We start from the raw sequence: 16,331 nt of genomic DNA, 5'->3' as shown, positions 1-16,331 counted from the left end.
CCTATGCTTCCAGGGCTCCCAGTGACCTGGCACCCAACTGACATTAGTTAGCCGAGAAGCTTCTCAGAAACTAGCACCATCTATTTGGTGACTGTATACCACATATGACCATGGCCTCATTACGTCAGCTGAGAACCTCAAGTGAGTGCTCCCTCGTGAGGAAGCTAAGGGTCAGTAGTAGCTTTGGGAGACTATAGTCATTCCACCCTGCGAGCCTACCAAGCAAGCAAAGGCTCGGGGTGAGCTGTAGGATCTGGATTGCAAGTTTTAGACTATCCATGAGCTTTGGGATTTTGAACCCAGGATTTTGAAGCCCAGGGCTCAGCTACAAGATTGATAAGTGAGAACAGGGAAGCTTGCTGTGGGAGGTCTATTTGTTGCTTTTATTGGTTAATGAATAAAGAACTGCTTTGGACCTATAGCAAGGCAGAACTTACCTACCTAAGTTCTGCCTAAGGTTCTCAACTGAATGCTGGGAAAAAGAAGGGTGGAGTTGGAGAGATGCCATGGATCCGCCGCCAGAGATAGAGAGCAGACGCACACTTTACATCAGCATAAATAGTGTATGAGGCCATGCCCAAGTGGGCAGGTAACTAACTGTAGGATTTCCTGCAGCAGAAGCTAGCACTAGTTAGACCTCAGGAATTTCATTTTAGAGACTGATATGTAAAAATAATTAAATAGTTAATAAATAAAACCACCAAAAGAAAACTTTTGGAAGATGTGAAAGTCTTTCCCTTTGGTGTAGCAGGGAGCTGATAACCCCATATTTTTTTTATTAATGTATGAGTTTTTACTTGCATGTATTTCGGTGCACCACCTGCATAGTATGCCCAACAGAGCCAGATAGCATCAGGTCCCTTGGGAATAGAGTTACAGATGGTTCTTAGCCACTATGTGGGTGCTGGGAATTGAACCTGGGTCCTCTGGAAGAGCAGCCAGTGCTTTTTACTGCCGAGCCATCTCTCCAGCTCCTGATGAATTATTCCTAATAACCTAAAAAATAGATGTGAGTTGGTGATGTAGTTCAGGTTGAAGAGTGCTTTGCTTAGCATGCACAATGCTCTGGATTTGATCCCCATTAACACTGGGAGGTAAAAACAAAAAACAAAAAAAAAAAAAAAAAAAAAGCCGGGCGATGGTGGCGCACGCCTTTAATCCCAGCACTCGGGAGGCAGAGGCAGGCGGATCTCTGTGAGTTCGAGACCAGCCTGGTCTACAGAGCTAGTTCCAGGACAGGCTCCAAAGCCACAGAGAAACCCTGTCTCGAAAAAACAAAACAAAAAAAAACAAAAACACTGGGAGGTAGAGGCAGTAAGGTAGAGGCATTTTTAAAATTTCTGGGAAGCATCTCACAAGATAGTGGCTACAAAGAAAAGAAAGTTATTGGTGTTGATAAACTGTAGGTCTAGGCTTCAACTTGTTATAAAATCACACACACTTCCCAGGTGGTGGTGTCGCACACCAGTAATGCCAGCACTTGGGAGGCAGAAGTAAGCGGATCTCTGTGAATTGGAGGCCAGCCTGGTTCACAAAGAGAGTTCCGGGACAGCTAGAGCTGTTACACAGAGAAACCCTGTCTCGAAAACCAAACAGGTAACACATACTCAACATGGTCACATAAAGCAAACCAAAATTGGTCATCCTCACTAACAACTATCCTGCTTTAAGCAAGTCTGAAATAAAGAAGTATGCCATGTTGGCCAAAACTGTTGCCTGACACTTCACATTGGACCTAGCATGCAGAATATGCTAGAGTATGCACTCTCATCAGTCAGGTGGTTTGTCATCAACACAACCCAGGGAGAGCAAACCATTCAGATGTTCACATGGAATTTGCCAGAGCTTACTTTCTACTGCATTTCTATTTCCATGTATGTTTGTGCCCGGTGTCCACGAAGGCCAGAAGAGAGTGACTGATACCCTAAAATTGGAGTTACAGTAAACTGCCATGTGGGTGCTGAGAACCAATCCTTTGTTCTTTGGAAGAGCAGCCAGTGTTCTTTACTATTCATCTCCCCATCTCCCCCAATGCTGCTTTTTAAAAAGGGGGTGGGTGGGGAAGGCCGAGGATGTAGCTCAGTGGGTGGAGTTTATCTAGAATGCACAAAGGCCAGGGTTTAGTCTCCAGTGTCTCTTAGGACCAGGCATCTGGCACACACTTGGAGGAATACCAGAAGCTCAAGGTCATTCTCATATGTTCCAGGCCAGCTTGGGGTACACGAGACTGTCTTAGAATAAAAAATAACATCAAAGGCATATGGACTCGTTTTTCATGTCACATATTCCATATTCACAGTTTGAACATGGAAAGTATTTCTTGTTCAAAACTAAGGCTACAAAAGGGTAACCAGTTTTTGGCGCCTGTGCACTGTTGTGGGTTTTCTCTGTGTATCAAGGAAAAGTTAGCTCAACAACGGTGGACCAAAACAGTAATTTTTATATATCATTACTTGGACAGATCCAGTGTTAAAATTCACTTCTTCCTTTTATTTCTAGAAAATGTTCACTCTGTTATCCTTGCATTAAAATCTTAGTAGGTTTGGAGGGAAAGTTGACAAAATTGTCACTTGTGGGGGAAAAAGCATGTCCATTGCTCTGGTGCAACCAAGAAACTTACCTCCTTTTATTAAGTGTACTTCAGGGATTTCTAATAGTATGAATTTCCAATAAGTGGAATTTGTTATGTTCTGAGTTTTAAAAGGTGAAATATGAATACATTTTAAAAATGTATCCCCAAAAATGTCACTGTCAAGACAAACAAGAAAACAGTAAATTAGGACAAATAAAAACAAAACAAAATCCTTCCTTTAAAAGAGAGTCTTAAGGCAACTTTGCAGGTAGAAGCTGTCTCTGGTAGTTAACAGAATTAGAGAAAGTGCCTGTGCTGGCTTCGGGAGTCTGGGGGGTGGTGGTGGTGGTGGTGGGAGTGGGAGTGTCATTTGTTTGCTCTGGCTCTCTAGATTGTGTGGGCAGTTACTTTGTTAGTGCTTCTCCACAGCTGGAAGGATTCAGGTGGGTTTCCACCCCTCCTCTTTCAGCCAGCCTGGCTCAGACAAGGTGGCCCTCAGATGGAGCATGAGTGAGAAAGCTGGCTGTGCTGAAAAGGCCAGGTCTCACATGCTTAGCATGTTAATTGTTCTTCCTGGCCATAATGCAGGGCTCGCCAAGACCTGGGATTTATCTCCCTTTAACTCTTCTTCCACTACAGCTGGCCTGTAGTCTACCTCTCCTAAGGTTTGTATGTAAGTGATTTGCCCTACACTGCTGTAGATAGACTTTAACTCTTCTCAAACAGACATGCTGGCTCATTTGTATAATCTTAGCACTTGAGGGGCTAAGGCAGAAGGACTGCATGACTTTGAGGCTGACTTGGGCCACAGTAAGTTCCAGGCCAGCCTAAGCTACAGTGTAACATATCTTTAAAAGAAAGGGGGGAGGGGAAGTTATTGCTATAAAATCATGAGGACCTGAGTTCAATCCCCAGAACCCACATTAAAAAGCCAGATGTGGTGGCACAAGCAGAAACCAAGTGATGCCCTGGGCAAGCTGCTCTAGGAACCCAGTATTCAAGAGGCCGAGGTAGATGGATCTCTGAAAAGTTTGAGGCCAATTTAGTGAGTGCAGACCAGCCAGGCAGGGCTACATAGTAAGACCCTGTCTCTCAAAAAAAAAAAAAAAAAAAATTGTAGGTGGCTTCTTAGGAACAGTGCCTTAAGGTGAACTCTGGCTTCCACACGAGTGCATGAATGTAGACCCACATGAACATGGACACACACAAATACAAAATAATAAATTGTCTTCAGTCTGCTTGCTTCTAATTGTTCTGTACTGATGGGACTTTTGTTCTACAGTGGGATGATTAAAAATTAAAATCCATGCACTCAGGCGGCAGAGGCAGGTGACTCTGAGTTTGAGGCCAATTTGGTCTACATGATAAGTACCACCAGATCATCTGGGGCTACATAGTGAGACCCTACCTAAAAAAATAAAAGAGGTAAATTGATGAATGAGGGCCTCTCATTTAGACAGCTAGCTATTGGATACTCAGAGGCCTTTTTCCCTTACATCCGTGTTTACTACTAAATCTAGCTCAAATTTGGCTACTAGAAGTGCAATTTTTGGGAAATTAGCATGTATTGAAGTCTGGCTTCAAACTCTTTGTATTTGAGAATGACCACTAATTTAGATCTTCTAGCCTCTACCTCCCAAGTGCTAGAATTATAGGCAAGTGCCATTATTTACATTCCGTTTATGCTGTGTTAGGGCACAAAGCTAGAAACCCAGGGCTTCTTACACGGTAGGCAAACACTCCACTAACCGAGCTACATCCTCAGCCCTGTGACAATCTTAAAACTATTTTTATTAAGCTGATAATTGAAATTTATACCCTAGTCTTTGTAGTTTTCAGACTTCTTTTCATTGCTAGTTTTAGGTCCTGAGAAATTGACCTAGACTTGTAAGCAACAGGAACCAGAAACATGGCCGTCTGATGTGGTGAGGCCATTGTGCAGCCTAAGATCCACCGCAGCCAAACTTACTGTTGCCTCTTCCTCCTCCCCTTCCTCAGGCACAATGGGAACATTCTTCTCGACGCAGAAGGTCACATCATCCATATCGACTTTGGCTTCATCCTCTCCAGCTCACCCCGAAACCTGGGCTTCGAGACATCAGCCTTTAAGCTGACCACTGAGTTTGTGGATGTGAGTCAAAAAAGAGGTGCCTCCAGGGCTCACTGTGTTCTTCCTGTGAGGATGAGCTGATGGGCTCCCCCAAATCAGGAAGGAACAGAACAGAAATGGCAGTAAGTCAGGATGAGGCAGTATTTCCTGGGAGCGTTTTTGTGAAAATAGTGAAATCTACCATGATTGCCTTAAGGAAGCTGTGGGAGGCCCATGGGAAAGGACCCACCAGGATTCCTCTGTGCACACACTCATCCCACTTCCAGGTAATGGGCGGCCTCAACGGAGACATGTTCAACTACTACAAGATGCTCATGCTGCAGGGGCTGATTGCTGCTCGGAAGCATATGGACAAGGTGGTGCAGATTGTGGAGATCATGCAGCAAGGTGCGGCTGGGGAGCCCAGGGCCTGGACTGCCCTCAGGTTGAGTTGCCTGGAACTTAGAATTTTAGGAAGTTGATCCCACCTCAAGACTCAGGTGGGGGAGGGCTTCTCAGGGGGTTCCATTTCCCCTTTAGAACACTCTTCTTCACCCTAGCAGAAGGGTGGGGGAGGGGGATGCAAGAGGAAAGGAACAGCAGAAAGCTCTTAGGTACCCTCAGAGAAAACACCCATCTTCGGCCTCCTGGTATTTCCAGTCTTCCTCATTCAACTGTATTTCTCTGTCTCCTTCTCTGCTAAATCTGGTGCTTCTACCCTCTGTCCTCCCTTCACACTGCCCTGGCCTCAGCCACCACTTCAAGCTACCTTCCTTTTCTTAATAACCTATCCTGCTCTGAACTGAGTTCCTCCTGATTCTCGTCTTTTACTGTTCACTCTGCTGCTTCCCCAGTCCCTCAGTCATTTGCATAGGATCCCTTATCCCAATTCCTCTGGGCCCCTTCTTATCCCCCCCCCCATAAAAACCCTTTCAGATATTTACCCCACCTAAGCTGCCAGTCTCCTCCCCATCCTTGCCCATAACCCACAGGTTGCCGTCGTTGCTCAGGAGCATCTCTGTCTGGCCCCGTGGTGACGGTGGCCCAGGTCATCTGTGAGTGTCAGACCTAGCATAGGCAGAGGCCTGCAACCAGATAAGTGCACGGCCCATTCCCAGAGATTTTCCCCAGCCTCCCCCTGGGCCCTAAGACTTCTCTCCAATGCTTATTGGGGGATACTGTGGGCTTGCCTTTCCCTGGTCTGCCCACGTAGAGGAACTAAGTATGGGATGAGAATGGACTGAGGGCCTCCCAACTGCTTTTCTCTGCACAAGCAGAATTGTTCTATACCACCAGGAATCCCTGTGGCGGGGAGGGAAGGAGTACTTTATTATACTTGTAGCTCTGTTCCCTCTGTCTACTAACTACTAGCCTGCCTTCCTAATTGTCACTGCTTTCCCACCAGGTTCACAGCTTCCTTGCTTCCACGGCTCCAGCACCATTCGCAATCTCAAAGAGAGATTCCACATGAGCATGACTGAGGAGCAGCTCCAGCTGCTGGTGGAGCAGATGGTGGATGGCAGCATGAGGTCCATCACCACCAAACTCTACGACGGCTTCCAGTACCTCACCAATGGCATCATGTGATACCCTTCTCAGGCCCAGAAGTGGTGGGATCGAAGGCACCCTTCCTAGGAGGACCCTTGCCTAAGAAGCCCCAAATCACAAAACCCTACCTACCTAACCAACTACCCAAGGGAAATGGAAGGCAAGAAATACAAAGGATCATGTGGTAACCATGAGAGCTTGCCAAAGGGTAGGAGAGCCAACCACGGGGTCCAGACTTGCTGGGGCTTCCCCACCTCCTGCTGTTGTCAGTATTACCACCTGACAGATTCCAGGACTCACTGCCCTCCAGAGAACAGAGGTGATGAAGATGAAGAGGGTGGGGGCCTTCTTCCCCTCTCCGGAGTCTCGGAGGTTCTTTCTACAAACTGTCTTTTATTTTCCCTGGGTCCCATCAAGATGGGAGGAGGAGTGGGTTCTTGGTACCTAGGATGTAATCCTATGTCTGACCATGCTGCTGCCCAACTCTGTCCCCTCCCAGGGGCTGACCCCTAGCCCACATTCCCCCTGGCAGGCGGGTTCTAACCGTAGGGTCCTGCACTTGCTGAGGTTCCCCATCATGGGATTAAGGAAGGGAATTGTCATAATCCCTCTAATGTACTGAGGGTATTGGCCTAGCCACAGGGCATTTCTTACCCTGATCCTTTCCTCACACCCAGGGAAATAGCTCTCAATTTTTTTTTTAATTTTTAATTTTTGTTTGAAATAAAGTCCTTAGTTAGCCATCTGTGTCTTGTCTGAGTTACCTCTGGGGGTGGGGTTGGTGGAAGGGGCTAAATCCAGCATACAAAAAGCACCAAACACACAAGATGATTACTTTTTCCATCTGTCTTGGTCAATACCGCCTCTTCCCTGAAAAGGGCTGCCCCAGTTTGGACTCACCCCTCCTATCAGTACACATTGTCCAACTCACATAAAAAGAAAAGCCTGGATGGGGATTAAACCACAAGCAGTTTTAATAGTCTGGTTCTCTCCCTCTTGTTTCTCCCAGTTAGTATTATTACTACAAGAATAAAGGATTCCTGAGAGCCTGTCCTCTCCTCTCCCTGGACCCCATTTGACAGGACTCATCCCCACCAACTCCCCACCCCTAGATTTCTGGGGGAAAAGACAAATGGAAGGCACTGCAGGGATTGGGGCGGGGTTAGTGCCAATGAGTGTTAAAGGAGGGGATACTAGGGCAGAACCCAGCACAGAGGAAGAAATCTAGCGGAGGGGCAGAAGCTAGACCCTGTACATCCTTCAGTTTCCCCTGCCTGTCTAGCAGGCTTCCCAAGGTCCTGTCCTCCCACCCAGTTATACACTGGGGGTCTGCAGCAGAACATTAGTGTTGGCTTCAGAAAGGAAGAAAGGGGAGTCCACTTAAGTAGGACCCAGGGACCAAACCCAAGAGCAGGGGGGGTGCAAGTTAATAGAATCCTCAAAAAGCCTTTCCCTCAGGGGCGAAAAGAGTCAAACAAAATACATGTTAAACTTCCCAGCCCAGGGAGGAGACAGCAGCAGTGAAACCAAAGTTCCAGGGAAGAGGAGAGGCCAGTCCTAGGCCTGGGACCTAGTTGTCCCCACTGCCCCCCTGCCGGGCCCTGATGAATGCCATGCCATGAGTGCGAAAATGGGTCTTGAGATTCAGAGGGCTATCACAGCTCTTGCCACAGACCTTACAAGTCAGAGGGCCTCCAGAAGCAGGCAAAGGTGAATCTCCACCCTCTGGGTCAGAGCGTAATGGCGGGGCCTCTTCTTCCCCATCCCCTACCCCCAGGGCACTGGCTTTACCCCCAGCCCGTCTCTTCTTGTGGCTAATGAATCGGTGGCGGCTCAAGGAGCCTGGGGAAGCAAAGCACAAGCCACAGTCAAGGCACTGCTGCGTGCCACCATCCACCCTCAGCCCCAGCATAACGCTCTGTTCCGCTGAGCCACTGCTCCTACAGCGCAGAGGCCCATGGCCTCCTGACCCAGGGCCACCCCGCAGGGACTTGGCTGGTGGTGTTGTACTGTCAGGTTCCTCACTGCATGAGTCAGAAGACTGGCGGCGTTTCCGTCCAGGGCCCTGGAGAAAAGTGGAAGAAACTGGACCTCACCATCACCCTGGCTTCCTGAGACCAGGGCCTCACCAGTTTCTCACTCCCACGACATACCGTAAGGAGGACCTCGCCTTACCTGAGCTCTGCCACCAGAGCCTCGCACCAGGGTGCCTCCTCTGTTAGGAGGAGACTGGGTCCCAAGGGGCAAGCCATGTCGGACTTGGACATGCTTCTCCAGGATCAGACGACTACTGAAGGTACGCTTTCCCTCTGTGCAGTACCTAGCAGAGGGAGAGTGGGCAGCTTAGCACCAGAGGCAAAATCCCAGAGCTCCTGAGAGAAGGCTGCCAGAGTAGACGGAGGCCTCGACCTTTGGCTCCCTCAAGCAGGAGGCAGGTGAACAGGTACTCTGGGAGTAAGGGTCATCTACCAAGTAGGAAAAGGGAATGGTAAGGGTTACCTGCATGGGTAAACTCTCTTGATTCCCTCATGATTGACCCTGACATGGCGCCTCAGGCTGGGGGCAGAGCAGAAGGAGCGCTCACACAGGCGACAGGGGAACTTTTTCACTGCCTGAAGAGCAAGGGGTGGGAAATTTCAGTCACACAGGTCAACCCCAAGGTTACCTTCCAGCCTACCTTTCCCAGAGGAAACCCAACTCACCTTGCCATGTTCCTTCTTCATGTGAGTCACATACTCATCACGCTCGGGAAACCAGGAGTGACAAAGGCCACAGGTCCAGCCCCCAGGCCCACCACCCCCACCTTTGATGCCTTTGCTTCCCAGGTCCCGACGGGGTCGTTTGGTTGGGCGAGGAGGCTCAGGGGAGCTGGGCAGTTCCTCTTCAGAAGATGAGGATTCCTCAGTAGCAGGGGCTGCCTCTGCCCGAGACACAGCCAGCTCCTCAGGCTCAGTCTTGGGGGTCAGAAGGGCATCTCCAGCCCCTTTCCCAACTGCCTCCTCCCCCAAGCATCCAGACTGGTGAGTATTCTATAAGAGGAAGACAAGAGGAGTGGCTATGTGGAGGAGAGCCTGGCTTTGCCAAAGTCCTCGCTTCTCCCTACTCCCCACTTCCAGAGGGTGATGCGGCTCTAGTTGAGGTCAGCACAGCTAGCTACGGAGCCAGTCCCTAGCCCTTTGCTCCTCCTGTACCTTGAGATGTTCCAGCATGGTCCTTTTTTGGGCAAAAAGCAGAGGACAAGATGGACACTTAAAGACACTGACGCGCTGGGGCAACAAGTGCTGGTCAAAGTGGGAGGAGAGAAGCGGTTTGTGAGTGAAGACCGTGTCACACATGGCACACTTATAGATCAGCCTGCGGAAGCAGAAAAGGCAGTGTAAGACATCGTGATGGGGCAGCAGCCCTGCCCTGCGCCCCACCCTCCGCCCACCCCTCCTTTTCAAGCTCCTTCCCCAGGTCTCACTTGGCTTGCTGGGTGAGGAAGCTGGGATGCTGGGAGTAGAGGTGGGCATGGGCGCTGGGTGCAGACTTGAAGGCCATGGGGCAGATGGGGCACTTGTGGAAAACTTCGCAGTGTGATGCCTGTATGTGGGACTTGATGGAGTTCACACCCCCAAACACCACTGCACAGCTGGGGCACCTTTAGAGAGGAAGGGGAGAAAGTGCAGTGAGGCAGGGGCATCTCCAGCACCTCACTTGTTGCTGAGGATGAGGAGGACTGCAGGACATAAGCAAGGCAGAGAAAGAAAGGAGGTCAACTGTCCCCAGAGGCCTGAGGCGGCAGAGCTGGAGCCCCAGCAGGAGCCCTGCTCTCCACTGCTCTCATGGTGCATGACTTGAAGGCAGAACATGACACAACAGATCTGAGGGACAGGAAAAACGACGGCTCTCCTTGAGAACCCATCTAAAAGGTTGCTGTAAGGAGATGCTAAAGTCCTATGGGGAGATGAGTATGAGGCACCTGTATCCTACACGGCGAGAGAAATGCAGGCAGGCCTCTCGAAGATGGGTCTGAAAATTGGCTTGAAGAAAGTTGCCCCCACACTCAGGACAGACGTGCGGGGGGCGATTCTTATGTGTGCGCTGGTGGGCACTGTAGCTGCAACGATTGGGGAGCATCATGGGGCAGGATGGGCATACCTGTCAAGAGGTTAAACAAGGTTAATTGATGAGGGGTGCCCTGTACTCCATTACTTTGCCTAAGCAAGCTCTTAGTACCTTCCTGGATTTTACCTCCATAGTGTCTGGCTGTCCCTTCCCCAAGAGAAATGATAGACAACTCACATTGCTGGTAGACCCAAGTGCAGGAGGGCCCAGCTGCTGGAAGTGGGCTGCCATGCCAGCCTTGTCCCGGCATTGCTCCTTGCACTCCAGACAGCGAAAGCACGTGTAAACAGAGGCAGCTGGGGGAGCAGGTGGTTCTGTCGGGAGTGGGAGCACAGGGGCTTCAATGGCAACTGTAGTAATGGTTGAGGAGGTGACAGCCCCCTCCCCCTTGCCCAAAACAGGCAAGGCCAGAGGTCCAGGAATAGGTGGGACAGCCACAGGCAGCAGGGGTGTGATGTCTGGCTGGCCCACCATCTGGTCAAGGGCTACAGGCCTCATGACCAAATGTGAGCATTGCATGACCAGCCCCTTGTCCTTGTGTTCACGGGCATGCAGGAGTAGGCTACACTTGTTGAAGAAGACAAGGCGACGGACACAGTGGTTACAGGTGACCTCTATACGCATGCTTCTGCGATCATAGTGCCGCGCCAGGCTCTTCTCCAGCGAGAAGGCATCCCCACACTCAAGGCAGCGGTAGCCTGTTGGAGGCAGGGCCAGCCCAGCCTCAGCTGGTGGACTCAGGTTCGGTCTATAAGCAGGCAGGAGATTCTTGCTGTTGAGGATCTTGTTGAAGGCCTCTACCAGGCTGGACTGGGTCCGAGAGATCACCGAGCCACCTGCTATGCTTGGCCCCGTAGCAGACTTAGAAGGCTGTACCATCACCACTGAGGCACCATTCACCTTCTGTCCCCCAAGGCCTAGCCCTGTCCGCACCTCAGCCTTGGGCAGAGTTTGGGGTACCAGCCCTAATACACTCTTAGTCATAGTCTTAGGGCTGGTGGCATTCCCCCCTGGCAGAACCACAGCTTTGCGGGCAACACTAGCTGCCATTAACATGGCAGTGCTAGCATTCTGGATGGTAGCCACAGGCAGCACTGTGCCTTTGAGCCTCGTGCCATCACCCAGCTGGACACTCACCACCTTTGGACCCTCAGGGGCTGGAGTTACAGGAGACAGTTTCAGGAAGCTAGCCTCAGCCAGGAAAGCTCCCTCAGTCAAAGGGGCAGGGGGATCAGGTTCTGAGGGAACCCGGGTTACAGTTCTTGTGATATTACCACAGGATGTTTTAATAGTCTTGATCCGCACCTTGAGGGGTCTAGAAGAGCTGGAAGAGGTAGGGGAATCATTGCTGTCCTCGTCTGCAGCCTCAGCTCCACTAGAGGGGCTCTGGGGACTTCTTGGAGGAGACTTCTCCACTGTTCCCTCATCTTCTTCCTTCAGAGGTTTACAGCTCGACGCCTTTTCAGGGGAAGCAGGAGGGCTCTGGTGTCCTGGAGACTGCTTGAAGGACATTCCAGCCACCTGCTGAGGTGAGGCGCTGGCAGGGATGCCTGCTGCCTCAGGGCTGGAACCTGAGCTTCTTGTAGTAGTTTGGCCCTGGGAATGGTGGGGACTGCAGCTTTCCTGTTTCAAGGCCCCTTCTGGCAGGAGAGAACTAGGAGGCAGCAGGGCTGAGCCATTTTCTGGGGCCAGCACAAAAGGAGTGGAGAAAGGAGGTGGGATCATGTCACCATCCTGAGGTGGGGAAGATTCAGGAGGTCGGGGATCTGGGTTGTCCCCTGGTTCAGACCCAAAATGAGCAAAGAGGTCCAGGGGTGTTTTGCCTTCCACAGCTTTTTCTTTCCAGGCATTCCCATTGGTAGCAGCTGGAGAATGGGGGGTTTCTGAGAGGGATGGCTCAGGACCCCCAAATCCATTCTGCATCAGACAAGACCCCACAGGTCCTTCCTTAGTTACATCCCCAGCCTTGGTCTCTTCTCCTGAAGTCCCAGGCAGGGTCTCAGCCTGCTCTGGACACACTGTGTTTTTGACAATGACACTGACAGTGGAGGTATCTGGTGGCTGTGGAAGGCCATGATCAGAGGCCTCAGCTAGACTCTTAGGGTCATCCACAGTAGCTGCTGCCACCGCTCTCTCTTCAGAATCACCTCCTACACTAGGTTCTGGCTTCCCTTGGCCTCCTGGTCCCTCGTTTTCTTCTGGCCCAGAGTGAATGGCTTCATTTGCATCAATGTCAGGGATGTCAAAAGCAGCAAGGAGGTCATCAAAATCAGGTGTCTTCATGTCCCCCATAGCGACAGGTCCCAGACCTAATAAAAAGAGTAAGATTGAGGAGAAACTGGGATGTCTGAAATAGAGACCTTGAACCTCCCTCCCTCAGTAACTCTGTATTTATCCCCTCCAACTCGGTAATCTCCACCACACTGAATGGCGAATCCTGGAAAACTGTTGGAGGTAACTAAAGTCAGGTTAGTGGGAAAACACCAGGTAGTGCCAGGATAAAAACCCAGAGGAAACCAGAAAGAGAGTCTCAGAAATACAAAGAGTAATAGAAGTTAATGGTTCTCAGAGACACCTCCACAGAAACCAGATCCATGCCAGGCACAGGACCAATTAACCAATAGGAATATTAAGGAGGACGACAGACAAAATGTTCTAGGTTTCTGGGCTTATTTGTGTCAGCTTGGGATCAATTCATATTCTTCATGGAATATGAACTGGGGGTCCATAGAGATCTGAAGACCAATACACAAAGGAGCAGAGATTAAAGCTAAGACTGAAACTGCTCTTCCTTTAGCTTTATCACTGTGGTTCAACAAGTGAACAAGGCAACATTGCCTTACTTTTGCTGTTTCAAAGAGGGGACAAGTAACCCACTTATCAAAGTTCTTCTAGAAGCAAAAGATTGGATGCTTGAGTGTCGAGTCCAGAACACAATTTATTACTGCAGCTGGGCCAAATTAAGGACATGTGAGGTCAAAGAAAGCTGGCTGCACTGGAAGGAGTATACCCTGGCCCCCTAGGGCTAGGGTCAGAGATAAGGGTCATCTAAAGTCATCTGTGAAAGATCTGGAGCTACTCCTGGCACCTGGAGCTCTAGCATGGTCAGCAGGGAGAAACAGATTCAAGAGAGGAAAGGACACAGAAAGAGGCAAAGAAAGGGAGAGGCATAGTCACACAGGCCCCAACTGTGTCCTTTCTTGTCACAAACACCTGCTGCTTGCTCACCTACCTTCCCCAGAGTGTCTTTCCTCCTCCCTCCTCCACCTTGCTCTCTCAGGGTTAAAACTCCAGGGTATGAGCTGATCCACACAGCTGCCACAATGGGGAAGCTCCTCCTTCCCTCTGTCATTGCTACTCTGAGCGCCTCACCTAGTCTACCTCCTAACTGAAACTCCATCTTCTCGGGCAACAATAGCCTAAGAAGTCTCCCCCAACCTTAACCAGATCCAATAGGGATGGGGGGTTAGGTCCCACAAGATTTATGTCACTAAAGCAACAAGGAGGCCAGCTCGGAGACTATGGGAGACCCGAGCGCTATCCTCCATCGGTTCTTTACCATAGTATTTCTGTAGGAAATGGAGAAAGGATAAATTCGCTCCCCTTATATGTTCCCTGCCCAGGATGCAAGCCATTTCCCAGGGCCAATTCTCTCACCTCTTTCCAGCCTTCAGACTGTAACTGGAGATAGTCCCAGCAGGTGGCGGCTGGCATTGCACGGACCAAGGTGGGGGTGGGGGGCAAGGGTACCAACTAGAGGAAGAAAGGGGAGTCCTCCTTGTACCGTACCCCCTTACTTAATTCCGCGCAGGGTTTAACAAAGCCCTTAGTTCTGCCCAGATGAATCGCTACGTCCCTCTTCAGTTCAGCTCTCTCAGGTGGGGAGACCTGGGCTACCTTCCCACTCAAGCTCCCAGAGAGGGTCGGTGGAGTACAAAGCCAACTAAGAAAACACCTGCTAAGTGGCCTCTCCCAACCACCTCCCTCTGACGTGCAAGTGACTTGGAGGTCATCCGATAGCCACCTGGAGCAGACAGTGGGCCAAGCGGAGAGGCTTAGGGCCGATGAAGATCCTCCACTCAGCCACCAGGCCTCTGGACCTGCCATCTCCTTACCCCCTTTTCCCTCTGTCCCCCAAAAGCAGAAAGAAGGGGCCTAGTAGGAAGAGGGTGAACAGACCCGCGTCGGGTGGGGGCTCCACTGCCCTTTGCCCAAGGCCTGCTGCGCAGAGCAAAGCCAAGGGGCCAGGGCCCGGCCGGGGGCGATTAGGTTGCGGCCAAGCTGGGCAGCATTAAGTCCCTGCCATCTGCCAGGGACTGGAGTGGGAAGCAAGCCCGGGGTTTCGGGTAGGGGACGAGAAGTACATTAAAAAAACTGGAGGGTAAACTGAGGCGAGTGGTGCTTCTTTCACTTTCACCGGCTAAGAACTCAAGGCAGGGCCTTGGCCAGGCCAAGCCCTTTAGGATCTGCGGCGCTGCACATCGGGGGCCAGGACTCCCCGGCAGTGGGGAGTGGCACGAGGGGAGTGGAGACACATGAGGGGGCGGTCCCTGCGTGACTCGAGGCTCTGCAGCCAGGTCAGACCCAACTCGAACCTGGTCCCCCTTCTCCTCCGCGCCCCGCGCTGCCTGCCCCGGCTCCGATCCCCTGAGGCTCTCTCGAGACTCGAGTGACTGCAAGGCGCGCAGCGGGTTCGGGGCGCCAGCTCGAGTCCTGCCGGGGCCCGGACGCTGACCCGCACCCGGTTGGGATGCAGGCTCCGCTCCGGCTGGGCCCAATTCCCCCGCCCCCACCGCCCGGCACGGACACCATTTTAGGTCGCGACATCCCGCAGCCTCCAGTCCCCCGGCCGCACTCCGACTGCCTCTCGGTGTAGGAGAGCCAGGACTTAGGGGTCCCGGACCCCCCTCCCACGTTACCGGGCTAGGGGCAGTGCTTTCAACAGTCTTGAGTTCCCACCAGCGGTCCTCGAGCACGGAGGCGGCGACCCCGCCAGGCAAGCAGCCGCCCCAGGGGGCGGCGCGGAGAAGGGGGTAGTTGACCAAGTGGGGGAGGGGCAGGGGCATTTACCCGCCCCCCCGGGGGGCGGAGCCAAGGGCGGGTGTTCGTGGCGAGCACGCTTACTTGTTCCGATCCTAGTGCGGGCTGAGACCCCGCGGCCTCCGCCCGGTTCCAGCCGCCACCGCTGCTGCCGTCGCCGCCGCCCTCCCCGCGGCCGCCGCTACTTCCTGCTTCTCTCCGCTTCGGCCTCCCCTCTCCCTCAGCTCCCTCCGCGCTCCTGGTCCGGGCTGCCCGCTTTCATACTCGCCATTGGCCAATGGCCCCGTCGTTCAGCCCTGAGCCCCACCCAGCCCCGCACGGGGTTGGCCCTCCGTACCCCGCTCGGAACTGGCCCCTCATCGTCTTCTCACCGTGATTGGACGAAGGGCCTGGACCCTGTGGAGAAGCCTCTCCTCATTGGCTGCTCCGGAGTCCACCTGCCCCATCTGCGTAGCTCGATAGCCATTGGCCCGCGCCGCTGTCGCTTAGCAGGAAGCCTGCCTCGGTCTCCGCTCTGGGACGCGAGGGGAGCCGAGCCCCGAAGCGTGGCCGTCCCCTCGCTATTGGTGGCTCGGAGCCGGACGCTGTGCCTCATGTATGCAAACTTAGGAACTCGAGCCGTGCGGCGCGCGCCGAAGGGAATCTCGTCGGCTCCGTGGAATCTGCGTGTTTTAAGTGTTCGTGCCGTTTCCTCCGGCTAAGCCGCAATCGCAAGGATGCGGGGCAGGGGTCACAAAACGGGGCGCCACCCCCAAACATTACGTCATCGGGGTGACCGTTCCCTCGCGATCCTCGCAGTGTCTAAACTGCTCTACCATCCGGAGGGATGCGGTCCTCGCGTGGGTCAGCCTCTGGACGTACGCACCACGCACAGCGTACAGCTCCTCCCTCTGCGGGAGAGCCGGACAGGCCGCGGGGATTAAGTGTAGAAGAAACCGGAACCCGGGACCTGGGACCTGAGACGCGCTGCGGACC

General features: G+C 52.2%; 2 protein-coding genes across 8 annotated transcripts in view; one reads left to right on the top strand and one right to left on the bottom strand.

The window, feature by feature from the left end:
* The window catches only part of Pi4kb (phosphatidylinositol 4-kinase beta), a 36,761-nt gene extending 29,807 nt beyond the window's left edge, over positions 1-6,954 (top strand). For 2 of the 4 annotated variants that reach the window (XM_075978227.1, XM_075978229.1), the window contains 4 exons: positions 4,571-4,703; positions 4,949-5,069; positions 5,654-5,716; positions 6,067-6,954. In XM_075978227.1, the coding sequence (XP_075834342.1) occupies positions 4,571-4,703; positions 4,949-5,069; positions 5,654-5,716; positions 6,067-6,248 (499 nt within the window). In that variant the 3' untranslated portion in view covers positions 6,249-6,954. The remainder of the gene's footprint in view (positions 1-4,570; positions 4,704-4,948; positions 5,070-5,653; positions 5,717-6,066) is intronic. The other 2 variants (XM_075978230.1, XM_075978231.1) reach the window with 1 other exon arrangement.
* Znf687 (zinc finger protein 687) lies at positions 6,948-15,595 on the bottom strand. 4 transcript variants are annotated; one of them, XM_075978225.1, is made up of 10 exons: positions 15,441-15,588; positions 13,974-14,069; positions 10,494-12,625; positions 10,171-10,349; positions 9,673-9,849; positions 9,401-9,563; positions 8,912-9,238; positions 8,709-8,821; positions 8,385-8,529; positions 6,948-8,274 (listed from the first exon to the last, which is right to left on the bottom strand). In XM_075978225.1, exons 3-10 carry the CDS (start codon positions 12,606-12,608, stop codon positions 7,780-7,782), a joined length of 3,714 nt encoding a protein of 1,237 aa, XP_075834340.1. In that variant the 5' UTR covers positions 12,609-12,625; positions 13,974-14,069; positions 15,441-15,588; the 3' UTR covers positions 6,948-7,779. The 4 variants fall into 4 exon arrangements, with proteins under 4 accessions (XP_075834340.1, XP_075834339.1, XP_075834338.1 ...); XM_075978224.1 differs by lacking the exon at positions 15,441-15,588 and adding an exon at positions 15,236-15,379; XM_075978223.1 differs by lacking the exon at positions 13,974-14,069 and having other exon boundaries at positions 15,441-15,595.
* Positions 15,596-16,331: the final 736 nt, after the last annotated feature.

The sequence above is a fragment of the Microtus pennsylvanicus genome, chromosome 7 (genome assembly GCF_037038515.1).
Source record: "Microtus pennsylvanicus isolate mMicPen1 chromosome 7, mMicPen1.hap1, whole genome shotgun sequence".
NCBI lineage: Eukaryota > Metazoa > Chordata > Mammalia > Rodentia > Cricetidae > Microtus > Microtus pennsylvanicus.
This window is presented reverse-complemented; position numbering and strand designations above follow the sequence as displayed.

What these genes read in the sequence shown, in the direction of transcription:
- Znf687 (XM_075978223.1), bottom strand. Translation starts at nt 12,608, where the DNA reads ATGGGGGACATGAAGACACCTGATTTTGATGACCTCCTTGCTGCTTTT. An exon ending in CACTTGGGTCTACCAGCAAT is followed by an intron (nt 10,350 to 10,493) that starts GTGAGTTGTCTA and finishes ACCTCTTGACAG; the next exon opens with GTATGCCCATCCTGCCCCAT. An exon ending in AAGAGAGTTTACCCATGCAG is followed by an intron (nt 8,530 to 8,708) that starts GTAACCCTTACC and finishes TCCCTCTGCTAG; the next exon opens with GTACTGCACAGAGGGAAAGC.